At 38.4% G+C, this 22,783-nt stretch overlaps 1 protein-coding gene across 2 annotated transcripts in view; it reads right to left on the reverse strand.

The window, feature by feature from the left end:
* The window catches only part of EXOC6 (exocyst complex component 6), a 1,799,203-nt gene that overhangs the window by 1,183,151 nt on the left and 593,269 nt on the right, over window positions 1–22,783 (reverse strand). For both annotated transcript variants that reach the window (XM_044056688.1, XM_044056689.1), the window contains exon 8: window positions 16,266–16,334. In XM_044056688.1, coding sequence (XP_043912623.1) covers window positions 16,266–16,334 — 69 coding nt within the window. The remainder of the gene's footprint in view (window positions 1–16,265; window positions 16,335–22,783) is intronic.

Below are 22,783 nucleotides of genomic sequence, written 5' to 3' on the forward strand. Positions count from 1 at the left end.
TGATAACTAAATGTATGCACTGAAGAAGGGTTTTTGACCTGAAAGCTTTGCCGTGTTTTATAAAACAGTTTATCTTCCAGTTTTCTTGTGTTTTTGACTATTACTTCATTCTACATTCAGCAAGTACTTCTGTTATATCGCATGGATCTCTATGGAGAGTCCCAATTACTGTGTTCTTTTGTTTTATCAAACTTCTAACTTTTTGAGTTTTATTTACCTTCTGCAGTCTATTTCATTCATTGATCTTAATATGTCTATCTCTACTAAATAAAGCAACTCTTCTCTCTTAGCTCATTTTCTTCTAAACTAAGGGCACATGTTTTGTTCTCCATTTCCTGCAGGCATTCTACTGAAAGTTCTATAGCATCTTCCTGTGGCACATTCTCTTCAGTGTCATCCATTGCTCTGTCATATGGGAACTCACTGGCCTATCACTCCTCAACACTAACTGCATCAGATTTGCCACAATTTCCTGTTCCTTCCCTTGTTGTCCAGCTTCAAATAAATGTTTATACTGGTTTCCTGTGAAAGGCTCCAAAATATCTTCATATGGCAACTGACCTATTACTTCCCATTCCACTGGTTTCTGCTTAATTTGGATGTCCATTGCTCTATCCCACTGTGGTGTTTTCTGAGTTAGATTTTATACACTGAATGCTTCACTTCGCAGGTACTCCACAAACTCAGATTCTCTTTCTTTAACTTCTCCATTAATGATCTTTTCTACTTTTCGTCTTGGTCTTCTTATTTGTTGAATTGCAAAACTTTCTGTCACACGTCCAGTCAGGATAAAACAGACAAGCATTCATGGGCTCTGTTCAAGCAGCATTATTATGTACAAACACATCAGGACTGAGGCTTAATAATTTTAATTTAGATACATTTATAAACGAACAAGCTGTCACACGCATACATGCTCATTCTCTGGCTGCACTATCAAAATGGCACTGAACCTAGCATGTGGATGCTATTTATTTGCACTTGCTGTCCTTGAAACACTTCTTAAAGGTACAACATGCACCATACTATTTGAGGAATGAGTCATTCATTATTGACGACTTTGAAATGCAATTGATACAAATAATTCCTTGACATGCAATTATACAGAACTCAATACATATAGACAATTATGTCCAGGTTGCGGTGTATTTCACGCCAGGTCTGGAAATACAACCAAATCATGTGACATAAAAATTAGAATTAGGTCTAGCAACTGGGACCGTCACTGTTGCATGTTCAACTTTGGGGACATCAGGAACATCATCAGGAATGGAAGTAGAAGTTATGACACGTTCTGCAATAGGACCATTGTCTGGATTGCTCTGAGATTTAGAGTTTGGATCACACGAACAATGCTGCGATATCGATTCTGATACAGGAAGATGTCTACATTTTTTTCTGTACTCCACACCCTCAGATTTTACAAAGTAGGATCTTGGCTCGACACATATACTTGTTACTTGACCAATCCAGTTGAAACCTTTCACCGTTTGTATCCTCACACTGTCTCTCCTCCTTTCAACGGACGAAGAAATCTGCACGATTTATCATAGCTGGACTTCTGGAAAGAATGCTTTCTGTACAGTTGGGCTCTGATTGTTCTGTTGTTCTTCTCTTTAGGCCTCAACAAAATGGAACTGACAGGCAATGTTGTTCTGGTTTGCCTAGAAGTCTCTGAGCAGGCGAGCCAAGTATATCATCACGGGATATGTTTCTGAGATTGAGTAAATTCAAAAAGACATCGGTATTATCTCTAATTGCTTTGCACTCTGTACTGCATGTTCAGCTAATCCATTTGACTGTGGATATTTTGGACTACTAGTAACATATACAAAGTCTCAGTCTTTTACAAATTTCTGAGACAACTGACTGGTAAATTGGGCACTATTGTCAGAAATAACTTTGTGTAGACTACCATGGACTGAGAAATGATGTTTCAACTTGGTGATAACAGCAGTGGACATTAGATTAGGTAGTAAATCAATCTAAAAAAAGCTCGCATAACAGTCTACCAACACTAACTAATGCTGACTGTTCTACTCAAATATATCAGTGGCTACTGGTGACTAAGGTAGTTCAGGAACTTGACTTAGCTGAAGTGGTTCTTTTTGCAAATATGGTTTAGTACTATTGCATACTGAACGAGAAGAAAGTACTTTATCAATGTCTTTTACTAGAGAAAGCCAAAATACTAGTCCTCTCACCCTTCTTTTGGTAGATTCGGACCTTGGGTGACGACAATGCAAAATCTGGATATATTCATGTTGTAAGGAAGCAGGAACAACAATTTTAGGACCTTTGAAAATAATGCTGTCTTCCATCAACATCTCATTTCTATAAGGAAAAAAACGTTTGCACTTCAGGTGGTACACCAGATTGCTTTGACGGTCATTCAACATGAATGTATGGTTGAGCTTTTGCAAAACTGGAACAATCTTTGTATGATCTCTCAGCTCATTAAGTCTTGTGGTAAAAAAATTACGCACTTCCATGACATCAAAGTCAAAATTCTCTGCATAAAGCTGTTCTGTTGTACTTCTGGGTAATCTGGATAAGGTATCAGCTAGATAAAGAAGTTTTCCTTTTGTATAGACCATTTTGAAGTTGTACTTTTGCAATTTAAGCATCACTCTCTGTAATCTCACTGCAGCTGAACGCATAGGTTTCTTTAAAATAGTGACTAGAGGTTGTTGATCAGTTTCAATCTGAATAGCTCAACCATAGATATAATCATGAAACTTTAAACATGCAAATACTATTGCCAAAAGTTCTCTCTCAATTTCAGCATACTGCATTTCAGTTTGAGTAAGAGATCTAGATGCAGAGGCTACTGGTCTACCTTCCTGAAGAATAACTGCACCAAGACCAAATTTTGAAACATCACAGCAAGGGGTTACTGGTTTATTGACATCATAGTATCTTAATGTAGGTGGGGTGGCAATTGTCTGCTTAAGGCCTTCAAAAGCTCTCTGGTGCTGTACCAACCAAGACCATGTAAGATTTTTGCAAGTTAGCTCTCTCAAAGGCACTGTCAACTCACTGAAGTCTGGTATAAACTTGCCTAAATAGTTAACCATACCAAGAAAACATTGTAGAGCTTGAACATTAACTGGTGCTGGCATTTCAACAATGGCTGCTTGCTTGGACAGGTCTGGTCACAAGCAAGTGCTAGTAAACAAATGACCTACATATGTAACTTCTGGTACTGTGAATTTGCACTTCAGAGGATTGAGCCTTAAGTTCACTTCACGTGCTTTGTCTGGAACTTTTCTAAGGTTTCTGTCATGCTCTGCTTCACCATTGCCTCTAACCAATAAATCATCTACTATTATGGCAGAAGGATAACCCCCAAAAATTTGCTCCGCTGCATGCTGAAAGACTTCACTTGTAGAATTTATTCCAAATGGAAACCTGAGGAATTTATATCTTCCAAATGGGGTACTGAACGTAGTCAGTAGTGAAGATTTGCAATTAAGCACCACTTGCAAAATGAACCTTTTGCACCCAAGACAGAAAAAACAGTGGCATTCGCTATCAGGGTTGCGACTTCCTCAACTGTGCACATAGGATGATGTAGTCTCTTTAATGCTTTGTTCAAATGTCTTGGGTCAATACATATTCTGATTTCGTCTGAGCCTTTTTTCTGGGCTGCTACCACAGATGACACCCATTCAGTTGGTTCTGACTGGACAAATTACACCTTGCTGCACCATTTTAACCAACTGAGCTTTGACCTTATTTTGCATAGCTATCGGAACTTTTCTTGCTGGTCTGACTGCTGGACTGACCTCTGGGTCTAACGTCATAGAATACACAATTGGTAGTTTGCCTAGCTTGTCATTGAAAACATCTGCATACTCTGAGAAAATAGCTTTAGTAAAACTGGAACTAGAAGATGTGCTTATATGATGAACTTCTTTGATAAAGAAAAGCAAATTCATTCTCAAACTGGATCTGAGACCTGATAATGACTGCACAGGTCTTCAGACTACATTGAATAGTAAGCTGTAGCAGTTCCTGGCCAAATAACATGAAAGCACTACTGAGACTTCGGTTTGAATTTCTTCACTCCATTAACAAGTTTCGCACAACTGGTCACATTAAGTTGTTCACTAGCTCTCACCTTAGCAAAAGTACCTGCTGACATAACATTACTCTTTGAACCAGTGCCTACTTTGAGCTCAGTGGTTTTACCATTGATCTGAACAGGACAAAACACTTCATTCTTTGCCAACAAATTTTCTGCATCAACCCTTTCACCAATCACTGACACACCATCTATGTAGAAAGTAGAATTGCAACTCTCTACGAGATCAACTTTTTTAAGTAACCCTTCTTTACAACTGTGTGAGGTTTACTTGGTTTGCAAAACTTCTGAAAATGGTTCCTTTTTTTACACTTGTGGCATTGCTGACCAAATGCGAAGTATGCTTCTCTTTTAGACTCATGATTGGCACCACAATTGCGACAGTTAACAATAAAGCTTGATTTGGGTTTTGCTGACACCCTTGTACTGCACTGAGCATGTCCTTTTCTTAGAACTTGCTGGAAAACTATGGGTTTTACCTGTCACACCTGCAGGGGTTGCAGCTGCCATGTGCTTAGGTCTGTTTCTACTAGCCATGTGTTGCATGTTGTCTACATTTGCTCCGCAGCCTGCTGAAACCATGCACTGATCACTTGCAAGCATACTTGTGTGCTTTTCTGTAACCTCATGGATTTAATAAATCTCATTAGCTTTGAGCAGTGTTAAATCACTGTCACAAAGCAAAATCTTTCTCACTGCAGCACTATTAATACCACACACAAGTCTGTCCTTTATTTACTCATCTTTTAAGTCACCAAACCTATACATTTTAGCTTTGTTTCTCAGGTCAGTAATACAAGCTGTGAAAGTTTCTCCTTGCTTTTGATCTCTTGTGTAAAATAAATACCTCTCTAATGTAACATTTGTCTGAGGGTTACACATTTCCCTGAATTTGCATTTCAAACACTCTGGGTCTTCCCCTGATTCAGTCTGTACAATAATATTATGGTTTTCACCTTCTCCCTCATATACTGCTGGTGCATACACAAATGAATGCTCTCTTTCAATGGCCTCTGACCCAGCTAGGTTTAGCAAAATGAATGCCCTGGTGCTTGCATCTTTGTCAGAATAAGCTGCTTGTATAAAAATATCATACTCTTGCTCAAATATTCTCCAATTCTCTTCAATATTCTGATCAAATACAAATGGTGATGGTTTTCAAAATCTATCTGCCATGTCAACAAATTACAGTAAAATACAATACAACCTAAGTCCACATTTAACTGTATGAACTTGCACATATGCCAGAAATTTATGCCAGTATTTGTAACTATGCCTAATAGCACAACAAGCCTCTGAATAATTGAACCTTGCGAAATACGCCTCTCGGGCACAAAAATACTCTTGAAATTGCTGTACTGTAAGAAATCATCTCTTATCAGTGTAAGAAACATTTCAAAATAACTGCATTGTGCGAATGAACTGGGCAGAAGTTCAGAATAAAAACATTTAGAAGCAACTGCTCTTTGTAAATAAATAGTACACAGCACACAAACTTTTCCAAAATGGCTGTACTTTGCTAAATAACCATTTGCAGTGCAACAAACACTCTATAATGGCAGCACTTTGTGAATAGATACACCCATCAGAAGAAACTTTTTGAAATGGCCGTATTTTGACTGTATTTTATGAAATAGTTGAGCTTTACACACAAACTCTTGGGAATAAATGCACAGTAATAAGCACACACTGTAAGCACTTTTATACACTGAAGAACTTTGAGTAACTCTAGTTATACCCTGAATAGCTTCAATCAATGCAAAACAGTAGTTTGTCAAAACACAGCAGTTTGCCAAAAAACATGCAGTCACCTTGCTTGATTCATGCTTAATGTGCCCTTTTTACCCTTACCATATTTGTTTTGTTTGTTTAATCTTATTCCATGTCCGTTATACTTTTCTTGTGCTCATTTTACTCTAAACATGCCTGTTTTACTTTAAACATGCTCATTTTGCAATTCTGAAGTAATTCCAAACCCTTTATGTGCTTTTCTGATAATTGTTTTATCAAATAACTTAACTTTAAACATTTTGTTTAACTAATAAACTTTATGTGCCACTCGCTTGTTTAATAATGCGGTTTGTGCCCTTGTAATGCTCCGTTTTATCTTTTTTATAAAATAAATAGTTTGAGCAAGTTTTCATTACCTTTGGTTAATTTCTGGCCCTTTTCTGTGCTCGGTTCACTTAGTTTACCTTTCCTGTTGACTCTGCACCTGTAGCTCTGAAAAGCAGTCTCTGGTATCCCGGTTATGACACCACATTACTCGTCCAGTCAGGATAAAACAGATGTGAGCATTCATAGGTTTTATTCAAGCAGCTTTATTATGTACAAACACATCAGGATTGAGGCTTAATAACTTTAACTTAGATAAACTTATAAACAAACTAGCTATCACACTCATACATGCTCAATCTCTGGCTGCACACTCAAAATGGCACTGAAGCTAGCATGTGCTTGTTATTTATATGCCCGTGCTGTCCTTGCAATGCTTCTCAAAGGTACAACATACACACACTATTCTACACTTTCCATGTCCAGATTCCTTTGCCTGCATTTCTCTTCAAATATCTTTGGTGCTGCTCTTTTTGTATTGATTAGTTTTGCTTTCTTCTTTGCATAAATATTACACCATATTAAACCTCTTTTTCTTTTCCATGTCCATATTTCTTCTTCAGAGGTCTCAATCTTCCTGTTTCTCCTTACTTTAGGGACTCGTTCCATCATGCTGTGATGTAACCTGTGTTAGGCCTTCTACGCCAAATCCTTCACTTTGCAGGCATTCCATAACTTCAACTACTACTTTTTTTAACTTCTACTTTACTAATCTTCTTTTTTACATTTCTCCTTTGTGATATTTTTTTATTGTGAAACTTTCCATATCTGGATATTTTTACCTGTACTTCATTTTGAATATCTTTGGGGCTGCCTTTTTGTATTGATTAATTTGACCTTCGACTTTGTATAGATATAGCACCATATCAAATCTCTCTTTCCTATGTCCATATTTCTTTTTTATACTTTTCAAAAACCTCTAAGTTTTGTTTATTTTTGCACTTCCTCAGATACTTCTTTTTCCAAACAGATCAAAGTTTATTGGTCTATATAATGTTTTTCACAAATCTTTTGTACTAATGAACACAAATTTTTCTTTGAAGCTTCCAAACGTTTCTCTTGTGGAAGTATTTTTCTTTCCTCTAATTTCTCTCTCAGTCTTTTTGTATATCTTGTATCTGTCAATTCTGGGCTTTTTGCATAATACTAACAATCAATGTATTTCTTATCCTAAATAGCCCACTCTATTGTCTTTATGGCTCTTCTTTGGCCGATCAGTTTTTGTGTTTTTTGAGGACTGCTATTGTAGGGAAGGGGGAACATCCTCCCTCTGGGCCTGGCCTGGCCCCATTGTAGGAATGTTTCCTTATTTTAAGGATTCTACACAGTCATATTTTCCCATCCTGGCACCAGTGCACCTACCAGGATTGGGCACTTTTTATCCTGGGTCTTGTGCTCCCAGCTATTATTTTTTAAATTTTTGACTTATTTCTGGCCATGATATATGCTACATAAAATACAGTCTACATATCAGTGTTGTCTTGGTGAGATTTTGAGAAAAACAGAGTCCACCTCATGAAGGTACTTACCAAGACTTGAGGATGAATTCAATTTCAGCAATACTACTCTCCTTTGTTTGCTGACTTCTCTCTCCATTCAGACTCCTATGGGTCCAGACAATATCCCGGCATGCCTTTTTTTAATTTCTCCAAATCTTTCGGGTTTCTAATACCATGACAAGAATGGACCCCATTCTTACGTTATAGTATGATTAAAGTATATAAAGTTAGTCTTTCAGCTTTTCCTGGTTATGGGTAGCTGCAGCGGAACTCCGGTCAGCTTATGATTGGCAGTGGATTTTTACGGTGCTGAGTTCCCAGCCCGACGCCCAACCTTCAAAGAAGGCACACCCATTCATGCACTCACTTACCTGCATGTCTTTGGACGTCACTCAACCACATGGAGGACATGCAGACTCCACACAGAAGGCACTCCAGATGAGAATCAAATGGGGGAACCTCTTGCTGTGAGGCGACAATGCTAACCGCTGCACCAAAGTTCATGAAGTTAGTATTGTTTCAATTTCGATGTCAGTCAAAAGTGCTCTTCGCAGCACCCGCAATGTGCCCAGTAATGACTCCTTCCACAATTTGTATGGAGTTATATGTATTGGTAATTTATCTAAAATAAGACTGTAGATTCTTTTTTATAAGACCCATTGTTCCTACTATTATTGCAACTGTCTGGGTATCTTTCGTCCACATTGCTCTCGTCTTTGCTTGCAAATCTTGATATTTTATGACTTTGCCTCTCTCTGTACCCAAGACACTGTAGTCACTAGGTATAGCAATTTCAATGATCAATGCTACTTTTGTCTTCTTTTCATGGACGACTATATCTCGTTTTCTCACATCTGTCTTTTGAACTGTTGGTAATGGGTGATCCCATATGATGTAGACCATCATTTTCTATGATGCTTTGTGGCTCATATTTCCAGTATTTTTCAGCCACTTCAATGCCATAATGTTTGCAAAATCCCCAGTGCAGCAGTCTTGCCACACTATCATGCCTTTCAGTATACAAAATTTCTGCCATTAGTATGTCATAACCAGGAACAAGGTGTGTGACTGTTTCCAATTCTGTTTCACAAAACCTACATTTGTCTGTTTCTCCCACATGTTCAATGGACTTTGTAAACCAACATGTATGCAGCTCACTATCTTGGGCCACCAATATTAACCTTTCATCTTTTGGTTTGAATTCACCTCTCCTTAACCATGTCTGCATTTGATCCTGATCAACATGAAGTTCTTCCAGACATTTTCTATACTTGTAGCTGTATTGCCTCACCAGGATTTGATGATTAATTCAATTTCAGCAATACTACTACCCTCCTTTGCTTGCCGACTTATCTCTCCATTCAGACCCCTTCCCTTCTATACAGCATGAAACATGATGTTTCAGGGCCTCTGGAATTAGTATTTCACTGCAGCCACCAAATGGGTATAGTGCTTTGTGAATGAAGAACAGCAACAGTCATACCTCTGCACAAAGGTGGGCTATCTACAGCCCCTGGAGACTATAGAACCAGAAGTCCCAGTAGTCTGATATGTAAAGCCATTTAAAAAAATTATCCTGGAAATGATCAATAGAGATGCAGTGCACCTACAGAGAATCGATCAAACCCAGTTCGGTTTTGTCAAGGGCAGATCATGCCTACCCTACCTGCTGGACCTAATTGAGAAGCTGACTAAAGCAATGGATGAGGGAAAAATTATTCACTACCTACCATGGCCTGACAAGGCATTTAACACTATAACCCCATCAGGCATTGTTGACAAATACAAGAGGTTAGGGACAAACTAGTATGTCAGCTGGTGGATAGCCAAGTGGCTGACAGACAGGATCAAGGAAGTTAGCATTGGGAAGTCTGCCTCTAGAATGAGGCCAGTCACTAGTGGACTCCCTCACAAATCATTCCTCAGACTGCTGCTTTTAGGCATTTACTTCTCAGCTGTCACTGCCACTGTCCGTGGCCTCTGGCTGACTAAATCTGCTGACTGCAAATTAAGAGCTGTCATTCCATCCAACAGTGACACAGATGCTATCCAGGAGGGACTGACACAGATGTACAGTTGTCGTCTGAGCCATGGACTAACACTAAATGCCAATAAGTGTACAATACTATCCTTTGGGAAGCAATCCACCCCTGGTAACTATCGTATTGACAGCACACCTCCAACAGTTGACCCAGTAGTCAGGGACTTATGGACACATATTTGATTGTCATGTGTCTGTAATATTAGGGAAATCATTCTATGTTGCACAACCTATAAACAAAGGAATGTCATGTAATCCAAGGAAGTCACTGTTCCACTGTATTCAGAATTCAACAAACCTATCATTGAGTGCAATGTCACCTCTGGTATGCAACTAACCAGGCCTATCTGACAACTGTAACATCCACAGAAGTTCCTCACTAAACCACTACACTGTGTACATAACATGTCCTATGCAGACCATGTCAAAGCCCAATCAATGTGCTCTGCCTCCTGCATGCTTTGGAGGGGAGGTGCATGCCTGCCATACAGGGTGATGTCAGACCCCACTGTGGACCTCCTAAATACCCATGAAACAACTAGCACCAGAATTACCTGTTCTACAGACCTACACCTTGCCTGTGGTATAAACAGGGCATGCTGGAGAGACAGGTATGTAACCTAGAGACTACACCCTATATGGAACACGCTCCTCATCCATGTGAAGTAGAGTTCTGCCTTCACACAAATCAAGTGAAATTTACACAATGGGATGGGGAACAGGACAGTCATATGTGGTTTAGAACCAATGTCTCTAATGGACACAGGGAAACTGTAGATGGTTCATCTCCCAAGCCCCAGCTTGTAGATGTTTCAGCTTCCAAAACCCTGCTTACACTTATCAAGGGTATTAGACTTTGACAGAGTTTAGGGATTCATGGCTAGGCTTAAGGAAGCCCTTGTGTTTGTTAGCCTACTAAACATGTATGAATCTATGATACCATGAACGTATACTGTTTCACCTTTATGATGACATTTTTCTTCTGTGCTGACATTCAATCCTGTGCTCTGATGTTGATGGGTTGATTGTAGATGTTTACCCATTGGTGTGTCCTACACAATCCTGAAACTGAATTTCTATGAGACATCTGTCATTGTGTGACTACACAGCCATTACAACAGCATCCATCGTAACGTACACACACTATTATGATATACTCATTATAAATGTCAACGTACAATATCTGTAAATGACCAGTAAAACTAGCATGTCAAAAGTAACGATGGATGAAATACATTCATATTAATGTAGATAGTCTGTGCATCAGACATACAGCTTTATTTCCCTGCATTGCTGAGAAAGATGATAGATGGTGTGGCACAGGTATGATCACTTGTTGTGTGGGGGTGTAGGAGGCTTACCAATAGGTTGGCAAGTGTATGTGTATGTCAGGAAGGGAAGCAGGCAAGATGGACCATGGAAATGTGGTGTCTGTGGGTGACCTGAATATGACAGTGGTGTGCGAGTGCCCGCATAAACTCAACCAAGCTCAGTGCTAGCCCTATGTGTCTGTATGTTGGACAGCTGTTAGCCATGCATGGTACAGCTGACAGTTCATTGTCTCCACCCCTGAACATGTGAACTGGCTCTGGCAACAGTTGCACTAGCACCTCCATACCCAAGGTCAGTTGCTGTACTACTACCTGAGGATGACTGCTGTCTGCTAGGAATGTGTCCTCCATGGGAACACCCAGGACCACGAGCCCATGGCTGCCACATCTGGGTGTGGACAGCACACTCCCCTCTGGAATGCTGGATGTACTGCCACTACAGGAGCGTGACTGTGCACGGCCATATGACTTTCGGCAGATGTAGTTGATGACCTACTTCCAAGAGGCCAACTCTCACCTCCAACCAGACGTTCCATCACAGCAAGCGTGCGTTCCAAGGCAGATAGTTTGCGATGTTTCTCAAACCAACGTCTTTCCACTGCATCAGTCAACCGTTCCAGGGTATCAGCAACATGGTGGAAGCAGTCGCTGATGTCAAACCGTTCTGCATCCATAACCCTGAGCATTCATTGGGAGTTCCTTGCTGAATGGGCCTGGTGGCTCCATGATGGCCCTAAACATATGCCGAGTGACATGTGACGAGACACCTGCAACAGGTAGCAGAGGGACACCAGGTCTCCTATGAGCACCCCTATTAATCTGCTTGTGTGGAGCCGTGCCAACTGTTTGGCTATGACCAGTGTTGACAATCACTGCAGCCACAGCTGCCACACTTCCCTGTTCAATGTTCCCACCCTCCAACTTTCTGATATCTGTGGCCACAGGGTACTGGGCATGTGTAGGCATACTGGCTGTGTACAGTAATAATGAGGGCGTATGAGGGATGTCAACCTCTGTGTTAGATTCAGGCCCTGCAACCCCCAGTTGTGCCTCACTTGGCCACCATCATGAGTCTGAAGAGACACTGACATTAGGTTGTGAAGGGGACAAAGACCAACATCCCTTGTTACCTGTTATAAAAAAGGGAAAAGCATTTCATTAATACCTGCACTACACTTCTCTGCAGTACTATGTTGCAATATATATTAAGCTGTATACACTGCTGTCACTATTACACACTTGTATAACCCACAACCTCATATAGTAGGACATGAGAACATTATTTTCTAACCCAAATCTGTAATTATTTGGAAATAAAGGTTCTTCAAACAAGAATCTCATGAGCAAAACATAAATTATGTACACAGCTGATATTCTGCAAAACTCTGCATAGTTGACAGTTATGGCAATCTGTGATGTCCTGACAATACTGTCAATTCATCACTGTGGTCACACACCTACTAGGCATAGGTATGAGTCTAAAGTGTGTACAGACAGAAAATATCTGTACAGTTGGCAATCATGCAGACAGTACATCAATCCAGAGAACAGGCCTGGGATGACACTTTTAGCGAATACATTGAACTAAATCTAAATCTCTGATAAAACAGTTTTGTGCTTACCAGCAGCAGGAGCATGACCTCTTCCTGTTAGTAACTGAGCCTCATCTACCTCTAACCTTGGCATACTTAATTCTTCCATAAACATTTCCATTTGTACCTTTTTTGATTTCCACATTTATCTGCTTTATACAGGTTTCACAGAATTTCCAAAATATTTCTAATACTTCTACAGGATCTTTTATCTTCCTTATGTGCTCCCTAAGCTTGCCGATGGCCCTCTTTAGTTTCTGTTGTGCAAGTTGTTGTGCTAAATGTTTTTGTGCTCTAAAGTTATTATCAAAAAACAGTTCCTTAACAGCAGTCTTTCTAAACTCATGCTTATTATTGATGTAATCCCTTATTTTTTGTTTAGAATTCTGCAGTTGCTCCTCTTCTTTTCTATGGGATTCTCCCTGTTTTGCAATACTTTCAACATTTGTCAGCCCCACTAAATAATTCTTGTTACTTCTTAACCATATCTCCCTTTCGTTTATTTCTACCCTACTTTTAAACGCCACTTTAATTTTATCCCACTCCCTAGCTATATTTTCAGAAGAATTTTTTTCTTCTCCAACAGCTCCTGAATAATTTCAACCACCCATTCCTTAAATTCCTCTCTTTTCAACAGATATGTGAGAAAGTGCCAGTGTCTCCTTTTTATTTTATTACCCTGTATTTTTATTTTAAGAAAATGATTAATGGTGCATGATCTGAAATAGTAAATGGCTGCGTATCAAGACCTTCAATTAAATGCACATGTTCCTATGAAATGTAAATTCTGTCTAGCCTAGCCCAGTTTTTGTATCTTGAGGAATAATATGTAAATTCACTCTGAACTCCTAGTATCGAATTCACATCTTCCATGCCAAATATTTTCATAAATATCTTCAAAACTCTACCCTCATTTGTTATATTTTCCTTCTGGGCCCCCCAGACACATATTCACTGTTGGAGATCAAATTCCAATCTCCACCAATAAGTAATGTCACGTGCTGAAAGCTGATTTATTTCTCCCAGAATTTTCTTAAGCTCCATTATAGGAGTTTCGGTGGGACCCGCGGTGGTGGTGCTGTGGTAGCATTGTCGCCTCACAGTAAGTCGCTGTCCGGTTCGATTCTCAGCTAGAGCATCTTCTGCGTGGAGACATGCATGAATGGGCATACCTTCATTGAAGGTTGTGCGTCAGGGCTGGTAACTCGGCACGTAAAAATCAACTACCAATCATTAGCGGACCGGAGTTCCACTGTGGCGACCCCTAACCGGAAAAAGCTGAAAGACACAACATAGGAGTTTCGGTGGAATATAAATACATGCCAGTGTAATCTTCCTCCCTTGTCAATAGCACCTTAGTACTACAAATCTACCATTATTATCTTTTTTATCCTCTTTTATCACTACTGGAGCGCCTTCTGCAATTAATATAAGTATTCCTTTTTTCCTCTGCCCCAGGTATTCCACTGAATAGCCATCCTGAAAACCTTTCTTTATCAAATTCACATGTTCAGTTCTTTCCAAGTACGTCTACTGTAGCATAGCTATTTGCTCTCTATATTTTTAACATAGTTCACTACTTTCTTTTGTAATTGTGTGTAAGACCATTCACATTTAAAGACATTACAGAAAGCATAATTTTCTTAAAGTTTTTATTTCCACCTTTCACATATAACAGCTTTCTTGTTACATGTCTAGTTTCAGCTTTTGTGTTACATGCATATACTGTTTGGTAGGCTAATCTTTTATACAGTTGTTTCTTGTCATGTCCATTTGAGCCTATGTCACATCTTACAAAACTTTTTTGTTTCTGGCCTGGTGATTCTTGATGGGCATTCCATCTGGTCTTTCTTCTAGGTCAACTCCAGGTTGCCAAGAGCTGGGATGGACTGCAGGCCTGCAACATCTCTCATCAGTGCAACTTATCTGCTGGGCTGAGCTGCTGACAGTGGTAACCACCTCTGTTTTTCAGCTCTCCAGTCAGATCAGATGGCCTCTGAGATTATTCCAATTCATAATCAAGAGACAATAAGAATGATTTGAGGTTCTGTGACATTTTAGTCACTGAATGTGGGAACATAGGAATGTACTGACAAGATACCCAAGCAGTGCAGGAAGCTAAAAACAGTGACCAGGAAAGTGCATGCACCGTGTACATGAGGAACTAACATGCCATAACAGGTCAATGTATAAAGGGCACAGGAACTATCCACCCACTACACAGAGACCTCTGAAGAAGAATCAATATCTAAATTATTCTGTATAAATAAAGAAGAACTACACTAATTAGTATATGTCTGGCACATCACAACTGGTTTTAACATTAGCCATGGCAGCATACAGTGGCATCCTGGAGGCATGAACTACAAAATGCCACAGGTGTGTCAAGTTACAAAAAAAAAAATGATGCTACCAGAAAAGAAAGACTGCATGCATTTTGCAGAAACCTATTAAGGCACTCTTATCAGTAAGGTATAAGTCAACCTTACTTAGCTAAAAAGAAGAAATACAAATAACTATGCATGTTATTCTAAAACTGACAAGTAAGTAAATCAATATAACACTGCTCAAACTTTAAGCTGTCAAATCAAACAATATACTATGACTGCCGGTAAAGCATTCTACCTCAAATGCTGGTAAAAACTAGGTAAGAAGTCTTAAGATAAAAAGCACAACAGTATTCTGAGTAAGTTTACCTGATTGTGGTAATGGATGAGTGTTGTTCTCTAATAACCAAACAAAGGGGTTTGCTGTCTCCTCCTAGCACACAAGTGCGCACACACAAATACTTATAGTGCTGTCACACAAATCTGAAGGAAAAAAATACTGCTGTTGGACAGCTGTCCAGAATGCTAAGCTTTTCATGCTTACTAATTCTGCTGAATAAAGTCCTGTGTACAGAGAGAGTGCTCATTTCTCAATCTTGGAGTAGTGGAAATAAACTATTCATAACAGTCTACAGGTACTCAGTGACACTTTACAGAGCAAACATGCAGCCTCCTTCCACCACAGCTTCCATAATGGGAAAGTGTTTTTTTTTTTTTTTTAATTTCCAAAACCTTGAAAAAATGAAAACAGAACACAAGAGAAAAGGTCACCTTTATATGAGTAGAAGTCTGCATAAAATGTTTACCTATTTTTAAGCAAACAGCTTTACTCAAAGGTACAAGTGATCCTTCAAGCCTTATGGTCTGGATTTCATTTTTTTATTCAAACAACACAAGGTGTTAGCATAAAATAAACCATAAAAGTTACTTCATAAGGAAGCACAGCTGTAGCAAGAGGATTTTGTGCAATCCCTCAGTTATCTATAAGATATCTGAAATACTGCTTAATGAGAGTTTTCATGCTGTCAAACTCTTGCCGTTTGGGCTAGTTGTTCCACTCACACCATGCTTGCGACAGTGCTGTTTAGATATACAGAAATATCTGTCTTGGCTAGTTCCATAAAATATTGTTCATAATAAAGGGATACAATGTGAAAAAAATGAAGTAACATATAAAGAAAAATAATATAACTTATTAAAACACTTGCTGATAGATAACATCATGCACAACATTTTCATTGCTCCTTCTTCAGACTCTTAGGGCCAGACATACCAAAACTGTATAAATGTGTAGACATCTATAGACAGGAGAAAAATCCACAAGATCTTGAGCAGTCAACACCTACAAAAAAGGGGAGAAATAATGAAAAAGCATGTTACTTCATTACTAACATTTACCTAAAACAATCGGCTTTAACTAACAAAGCAAAACTGCTTTTAACAAAACATACATAGCTTGTACATGATAAAAACAAAAAAAAATGTAAAACAAAAAAATGTAAAATAAATGTTCTCCTTTTTGTAAAAAAGGATACTTATCAAGTGTATGGTTCTACAGCAAATGTAACACTTTAGAATCATAAACACATTTTCAGTTTCGCAAGGACTACTAGATACAAATGCCTCTTTTCTGAGGAGAATGAAGAGTTTTGTTCTGGTTAAGTGACTTGCTCGTGGTCACTTAATATGCAAAACTGAAGAATGATGAAATCAAATTCAGACATACAGAATGAAGTCTATTACGCAGCTTACAAGCCATCTGTGCTACAACAACAAATAATGCAATATTTCTGTTATACAAAAAAGCATCTAATCCATGCAGAAGTGTAGCTAGTTCAACCAGTGCCCTGGGCCACTACTATGAACCACTGCCCCACTACCTCAGCTCTTCAAGTGGAAGGGGGAAAAAAGCACTTCAGTGCAATAAGCCAATACATGTAAGTGATTGGCTTATTACAGTTAGATATACGACCCCAAACCCCCAGCTCTTCCAATGGACATGCCTTCTACTATCACACCAACTAGGTGGCCAGCTGCATGACACCCCCACCCCCCACCCCCACCCCAGGCAATCAGGTCCCATTTCTGTGCCCTGCCTGCAACCCTCCTTTAACATATTGTATTAAAAATAACAATAATTTCTTCTTTTTAAACCGATGCAGACAGTTGCTACAGTTTATATCCCACCTGCATGGACCTTATGTTTTATTTAAAAAAAAAAAAAAAACATTTCTTCTTTATAAATTGTAGCAAGCTGCTTGCTGCAGGGTAATGCTGCAACCCTGCCTGCAAGAAGCACTATGGTGCTTATATTTTAGTTAAAAAAATTCTTCTGGTTAAACTACAGCAAATCACTTGTTAGAAATGTAGAAAACAGTTGCTACAGTTTATACTCTGCCTGTATGGAACACAACAGTGCACAAGTTTTACTTATTAAAAAAAATTATTTTTTTTTTACTTTTCACCTGTAACAACTGTAGTTGCTACAGTTTAGACCACACACAGAGTGCTAGAGTGTTCAGGTTTGACCTCAAATGCAATACCGGCACTTAAAGAGTGATCAGGTCTGGCTGATCATGCCCCCAAACACTTTGCACACAGGGGACTTGCCCCTCTCGCCCCACCCTTACTACACTACTGAATCCACATGACTTGAATACTTAAAATTCTGCAAAATTATGCTGTTAAAGTGTTGCTTGGAATTTGCCAGCAAGTTTGAAAAAAAAAAGTTGTCATAAGACTGGAAAAAGTCAATTTACATTCTAAGTAAAAAATGGGTGATACTAAACAGTGCTCAAATTATCAAGCCATTGCACATTTTTCACATACTAAAAAAGTAATGCTCAAGATTCTTCAAGCTAGACTCCATCAATATAAGGAAAGAGAACTGTGAGACATACAAGCTGACGTTAGAAGAGTACAGGTATATCCGCAGAGTAATGGACAAAGCAAGGGAATGCCAGAAAAACATTTACTTCTGTTTCACCGACTACTCTAAAGCCCTTAAGTGTAGGGAACATAAGAAGTGTGGCAAGTTACTAGAGAAATGGGGATATGAGGTCACCATATTTGCCTCCTGAGGAATCTGTAAGTCGAATAAGAAACAGCATTTACAACCGAATACTGAAAAAAAACTACTGGTTCAGGAATGGGAAAGCCGTAAAAAGCTGTATGTTATCACTCTACTTATTCAATGTATATGCTTATTATATTACACAACTTGCTGAGTTAGATAAACCAGATGCTGGGAATCAAAACTTCTGGAAGAAATATTAGACTCAGACATGGAGATGATGCCATTCTAATTGTCAAAAGTCAAAAGTAAGGAAAAATTGAAGAGGTTGTTGTCGAAGTTGAAAGGTGAAAGCACAAAAGTGGGCTTGTTGCTTAACATCAATCAATAAATAAAATTAAGTTATCTAGTCCTATCAGTACTTAGGAAATAGGTAGGGAAGAAGGGGAGTTTGTGACAGACTTTTTCCCTGTGCTCAAAGATCTCTGCAGATGATGACTGTAACCATGAAATTAAAACACATTTACTTTTTGGAAGAAAAGTATTTCATATCAGGGCAAAATTATAAATAGCTAGAGCAGCACGCTGTCAACAAAGGTCCATATAATCAAAGCTGTGATTTTCCCAGTTGTAACATAACGCTATGAGAGCTGGACTATTAAGTAAGGTTATGTACAGCAAAATCAATACTTTTGGAAGATCAAACCAAGAAATACTTAAGGAAATGAATCTAGGCTGTTCAATGGAAAGTCTGATATTAAAACTAAAACTCCAGTTCTTTAACCACATAATGCAAAGACAGAAATCTTTCATTTTTCTCTCTCCAAATGTTAAGGATTTCCATTACTGTAGCAGGAATGGACCCCCATTCCTAATTCAGGGTACAATTAGAGTTCATGAAATTAGTCTTACTGTTACAGTCTTTGATGTTAGCCAAAAGTTTTCTCCTCAGCACCCATAATGTATCTAGAATTGCCTCCTTTATAAGGGGATCCATGTATTGATAGCATATTTAAGTACACCTGTACATACTTTTTCATTAATCCTGTTGCCCTTACTATTAATGGAACTGTCTGGGTATTTTTATTCCACATCACTCTCATTTATGCATGGAAATCCTGGTATTTTGTGTTTTATATGACTTTCGGTTCACAAGATACTATAATCGCTTAATGATTAATATTACTTTTGTCTTTTTTTTTCCTTGAGCTACTATACCTGGTTTGTCTGCATCTATTTTCTCAACTGTTGCTATTGGGTGACCCTGTGATCTGATCCTCATCACGGTCAGTAATGATCTGTGGTTCCTGTTTCCAGTGCTTTTCACCTACCGGTTTATTGCAGTGTTGGCAGAGTCCCCATTATAACACTCTTGCCACATTTTTGTGCCTTTTAGTATGCAGACCCTCAGCCATGACCATACTGCAACCAGCAATGAAATATGCAATCGTCTCTAGTTCTGTTTTACAGAACCTGCATTTTTCTGGTTCTCCCACTTTATATAAACTAGGTAAATCAGCATTTACATAGCTCACTATCTTGAGCTGCCATTATTAATCTTTCTTCTTTTTGTTTAAATTAATTTCCCCTTAACTATTCTTGTTATTGTTATTGATCTTGGACAGCATGTGGTTGTTCTACGAGTTTTCTGTACTTGTCATTATACTTGTGGGCTTGCCAATTTTTTCTTGGTCTTTTGGTCCTTTTCGTTATACTCAGTTGTTTTTTAGCATCTTCAGTTGCTGTCCGATTCTCACCTACTTACTACTGGTTAGATTCCATTCCCAGTCCTTTCTGAAATGTTTCTGCTAAACTGAAAGATATAACCTCAGACTTCTTGTCTTTATGCTTTAGATTATATTATACAGAGTGTTTTAATCTGATGAGGTCAGCATATATGAATGGAGTCCCTCGACTGCAGATCTATACATGTACTCAATTTTGAGACAGCTCATACTGCCTACAGACCAAAGGATATATAATCTTGGTATGCATTTTTATATTGCATTTAATACCCATGAAGAATTTTTCTTGTCTAACTGATACAGTGATGACTGAGGCCAGTCAATAACAGCAAAGCTGCAACTCAGAACAGGCCAAGCAAACTGATGTAACTTGGACTTTATTCCTAGATGTCAAAATAGTTTGTAACATTAACTTTAGTCTTCTAAAATATTCTTTGTTCATGTTGTACTATTAATCCTTTGAGTATTCCCAAATACATACATACACTCTCCTGTTCAAGTTCCTTTATATCACATTCCTGTCCCAGCTGGACATTTTCTTGGTGCTGCAGCTTTCCTTTTATAAATACCACAGGATAAAAACAGGAAAATAGCTCTAGATAGTTACTAAATGAACAAGTCTTGCTCATTTAGTAGCTACAACTAGTCTTGTTCATTTAATAACTACATTTAATAGCTACATAGGTAGGTTCTAGGCTATCTGCCTGAGGGCATTTATAAGCCTAGCCAGAGTGTGTCGGCTTTCGCCGCCCCATTGATTAATTAACTGAGCCTCTGTCAAGCAGAGCCAATGAAATTATCCCAGGGGTGTATTTTCTGTTACCCATCCACTTGTCAAGGTTTCTCTTGAAGAGTGTTAGTGAGGGGCTCTGCCTAACGTAGATAGGAATTTTGTTCCAAAGCATGGGGAGTCTCTGTGACAGGAATCTATCCCTCCAGCATGTTCTATTTATTGTTGTGGCGAAGTTTAGCTCACTAGAGCGGGTGGCTCGCAGTGACTTGGATTTCTTTAGGTAGAGCATGTCCATCAATTCTGAGTTGGACATGGCTTTGTAAGTCAGGCAAAGATCACCTCTGAGTAAGCGATATGCCACTGAGTACAGCCGGAGTTTCTTCAGTCGGTCTGCACAGGACATATGCTTGAGGCCAGTAATACTCTTGGTGAGGTACTTCTGTGGTCTTTCCAGCTGTTAGAAGTGTCTTGTGAGGTACATCCCAAATGGGGCATTGTACTCTATGATGGGTCTGATGAGTGACGAATAGAGGTCATATAGATATATAGGTCATATAGGTCACATAGAGCTATTTTCATGTTTTTATCCTGTGGTATTTATCATCTGTGTTTTGCCAAGGTTTTTTAAGTAGTTTGTATTGTTTCATTGTAGAAAACACACACTCCTCTTCTTCTCCAAAATCCAAATACAACTCTGACCCAAAACCACCGACTGTGATTTGACAAAAAAGGCAACTATGTAAAACAGATTTTCTTTATTTTCTTCTAGCGCTTCAGTGTTTCCACCTTCAAGGAATATCAAACAGTGGAAAACACAAAGTATGTGCTCTTATATATTACATTCAATTAACAACACATACACACTAATTACACAATGAGTTTCTATCTTAAAGCAAACACTTCCAATTTAACTCATTGTTTAAACCAGTCGGTTTCATGGTTTTATACTTCAAAATAAAAATACTTTCTTTGTATAATAACTTTTGTTTTAATACATTTTCATCATTACCTAAACATTTCACAGTTTCTAAAACAGTACCTTGTAACAAAGTCACATCACTATTATGAAATATCCTAAAATGTGAAGCAATAATTTTATCTTCTCTCATATTTCTAACATCTCTGACATGTTCCATGAATCTGACATGAAATTCCCTCTTAGTTTCCCCTATATAATAAAGTGCACATGGACATTTAAGTGCATATATTACCCCTCAACTTCTACATGTATATGTGTCTCTAGGTTCAAATTTAATCCCGTTTATACTATTAAAAGTGCTAACAATATTTGCACAAATACTGCACCTATTGCAGCATACTGTGCCTCGATTTAAACTCATTCTTGGTATATCTATATTTGGCATATAAAACTGCCCATGCACTACCATGTCCTTCAAATTCCTACCATGCCCTTCAAATTCCTTCCCCTTTTATAAGAGAGGAGTGGTTTATTAGTTAAAATATTTGCCAGGACCCTATCTTCCAACAGAAATTTCCAATAATATCCTATCATAGCTTTCACTTCCTCACTTTTTATATTGTACACAGACACACAATAGATTGCATCTCCTTTTTCCTCATTTTGTTCATCAACTCTTCTAATTAGATGTTTATTCCTTCCTTTACATCCATTTTGATTTTCATCACTGCCCATACCTATCTCATTCCTTATCCTAATTTAGGCCTGTTTCAAAATATCTGGGTCATAACCCCTTTGTAAGAACATATAGTTTGTCCTTTCCATTTCTTTTATTAACTCATTCTTCTCACTGCACAGCCTAGAGACACGTATTAATTTGCCATAAGGTAAAGCCTCCAACACGTGGGGTGGGATGACAACTTGTGGCATGTAAATATTGATTACCGTCCACAAATTTTCTATGGATATTGGACGAAATATTCCCATTTTCCATACCTTCCAAAATAAGGTCCAGGTACACCACCCTATTCCCTTTCTGAAGTCCATCAAATGCCAAACCAAAGGGATTCCTATGCATATCTAATATAAAGTTTGTCCACTTCTTCTCTACCCCCCTGACATATGAATATTAAATCGTCAATAAAACGAAAATAAGAATCTAGATATTTCTTCATAAAATCCAAATTAAATAAAAATCTTTTTTTCAAAAAAAGACAAAAAGGTTTGCATACATGGGGGAAAAAGCTGTCCCCATTGCTGTACCCTGTTTCTGTCTGTATAACATATTATCAAAATAAAAATAATTATTTTTCAAACAAAAATCTACCATATTGGTTACAAAACAGGCTGAAGGACTGTCGCCCAAAAAAATACCTTATTG

The sequence above is a fragment of the Protopterus annectens genome, chromosome 14.part0 (assembly GCF_019279795.1).
Source record: "Protopterus annectens isolate FY-2018-M chromosome 14.part0, PAN1.0, whole genome shotgun sequence".
In the NCBI taxonomy this organism is placed as follows: domain Eukaryota; kingdom Metazoa; phylum Chordata; order Ceratodontiformes; family Protopteridae; genus Protopterus; species Protopterus annectens.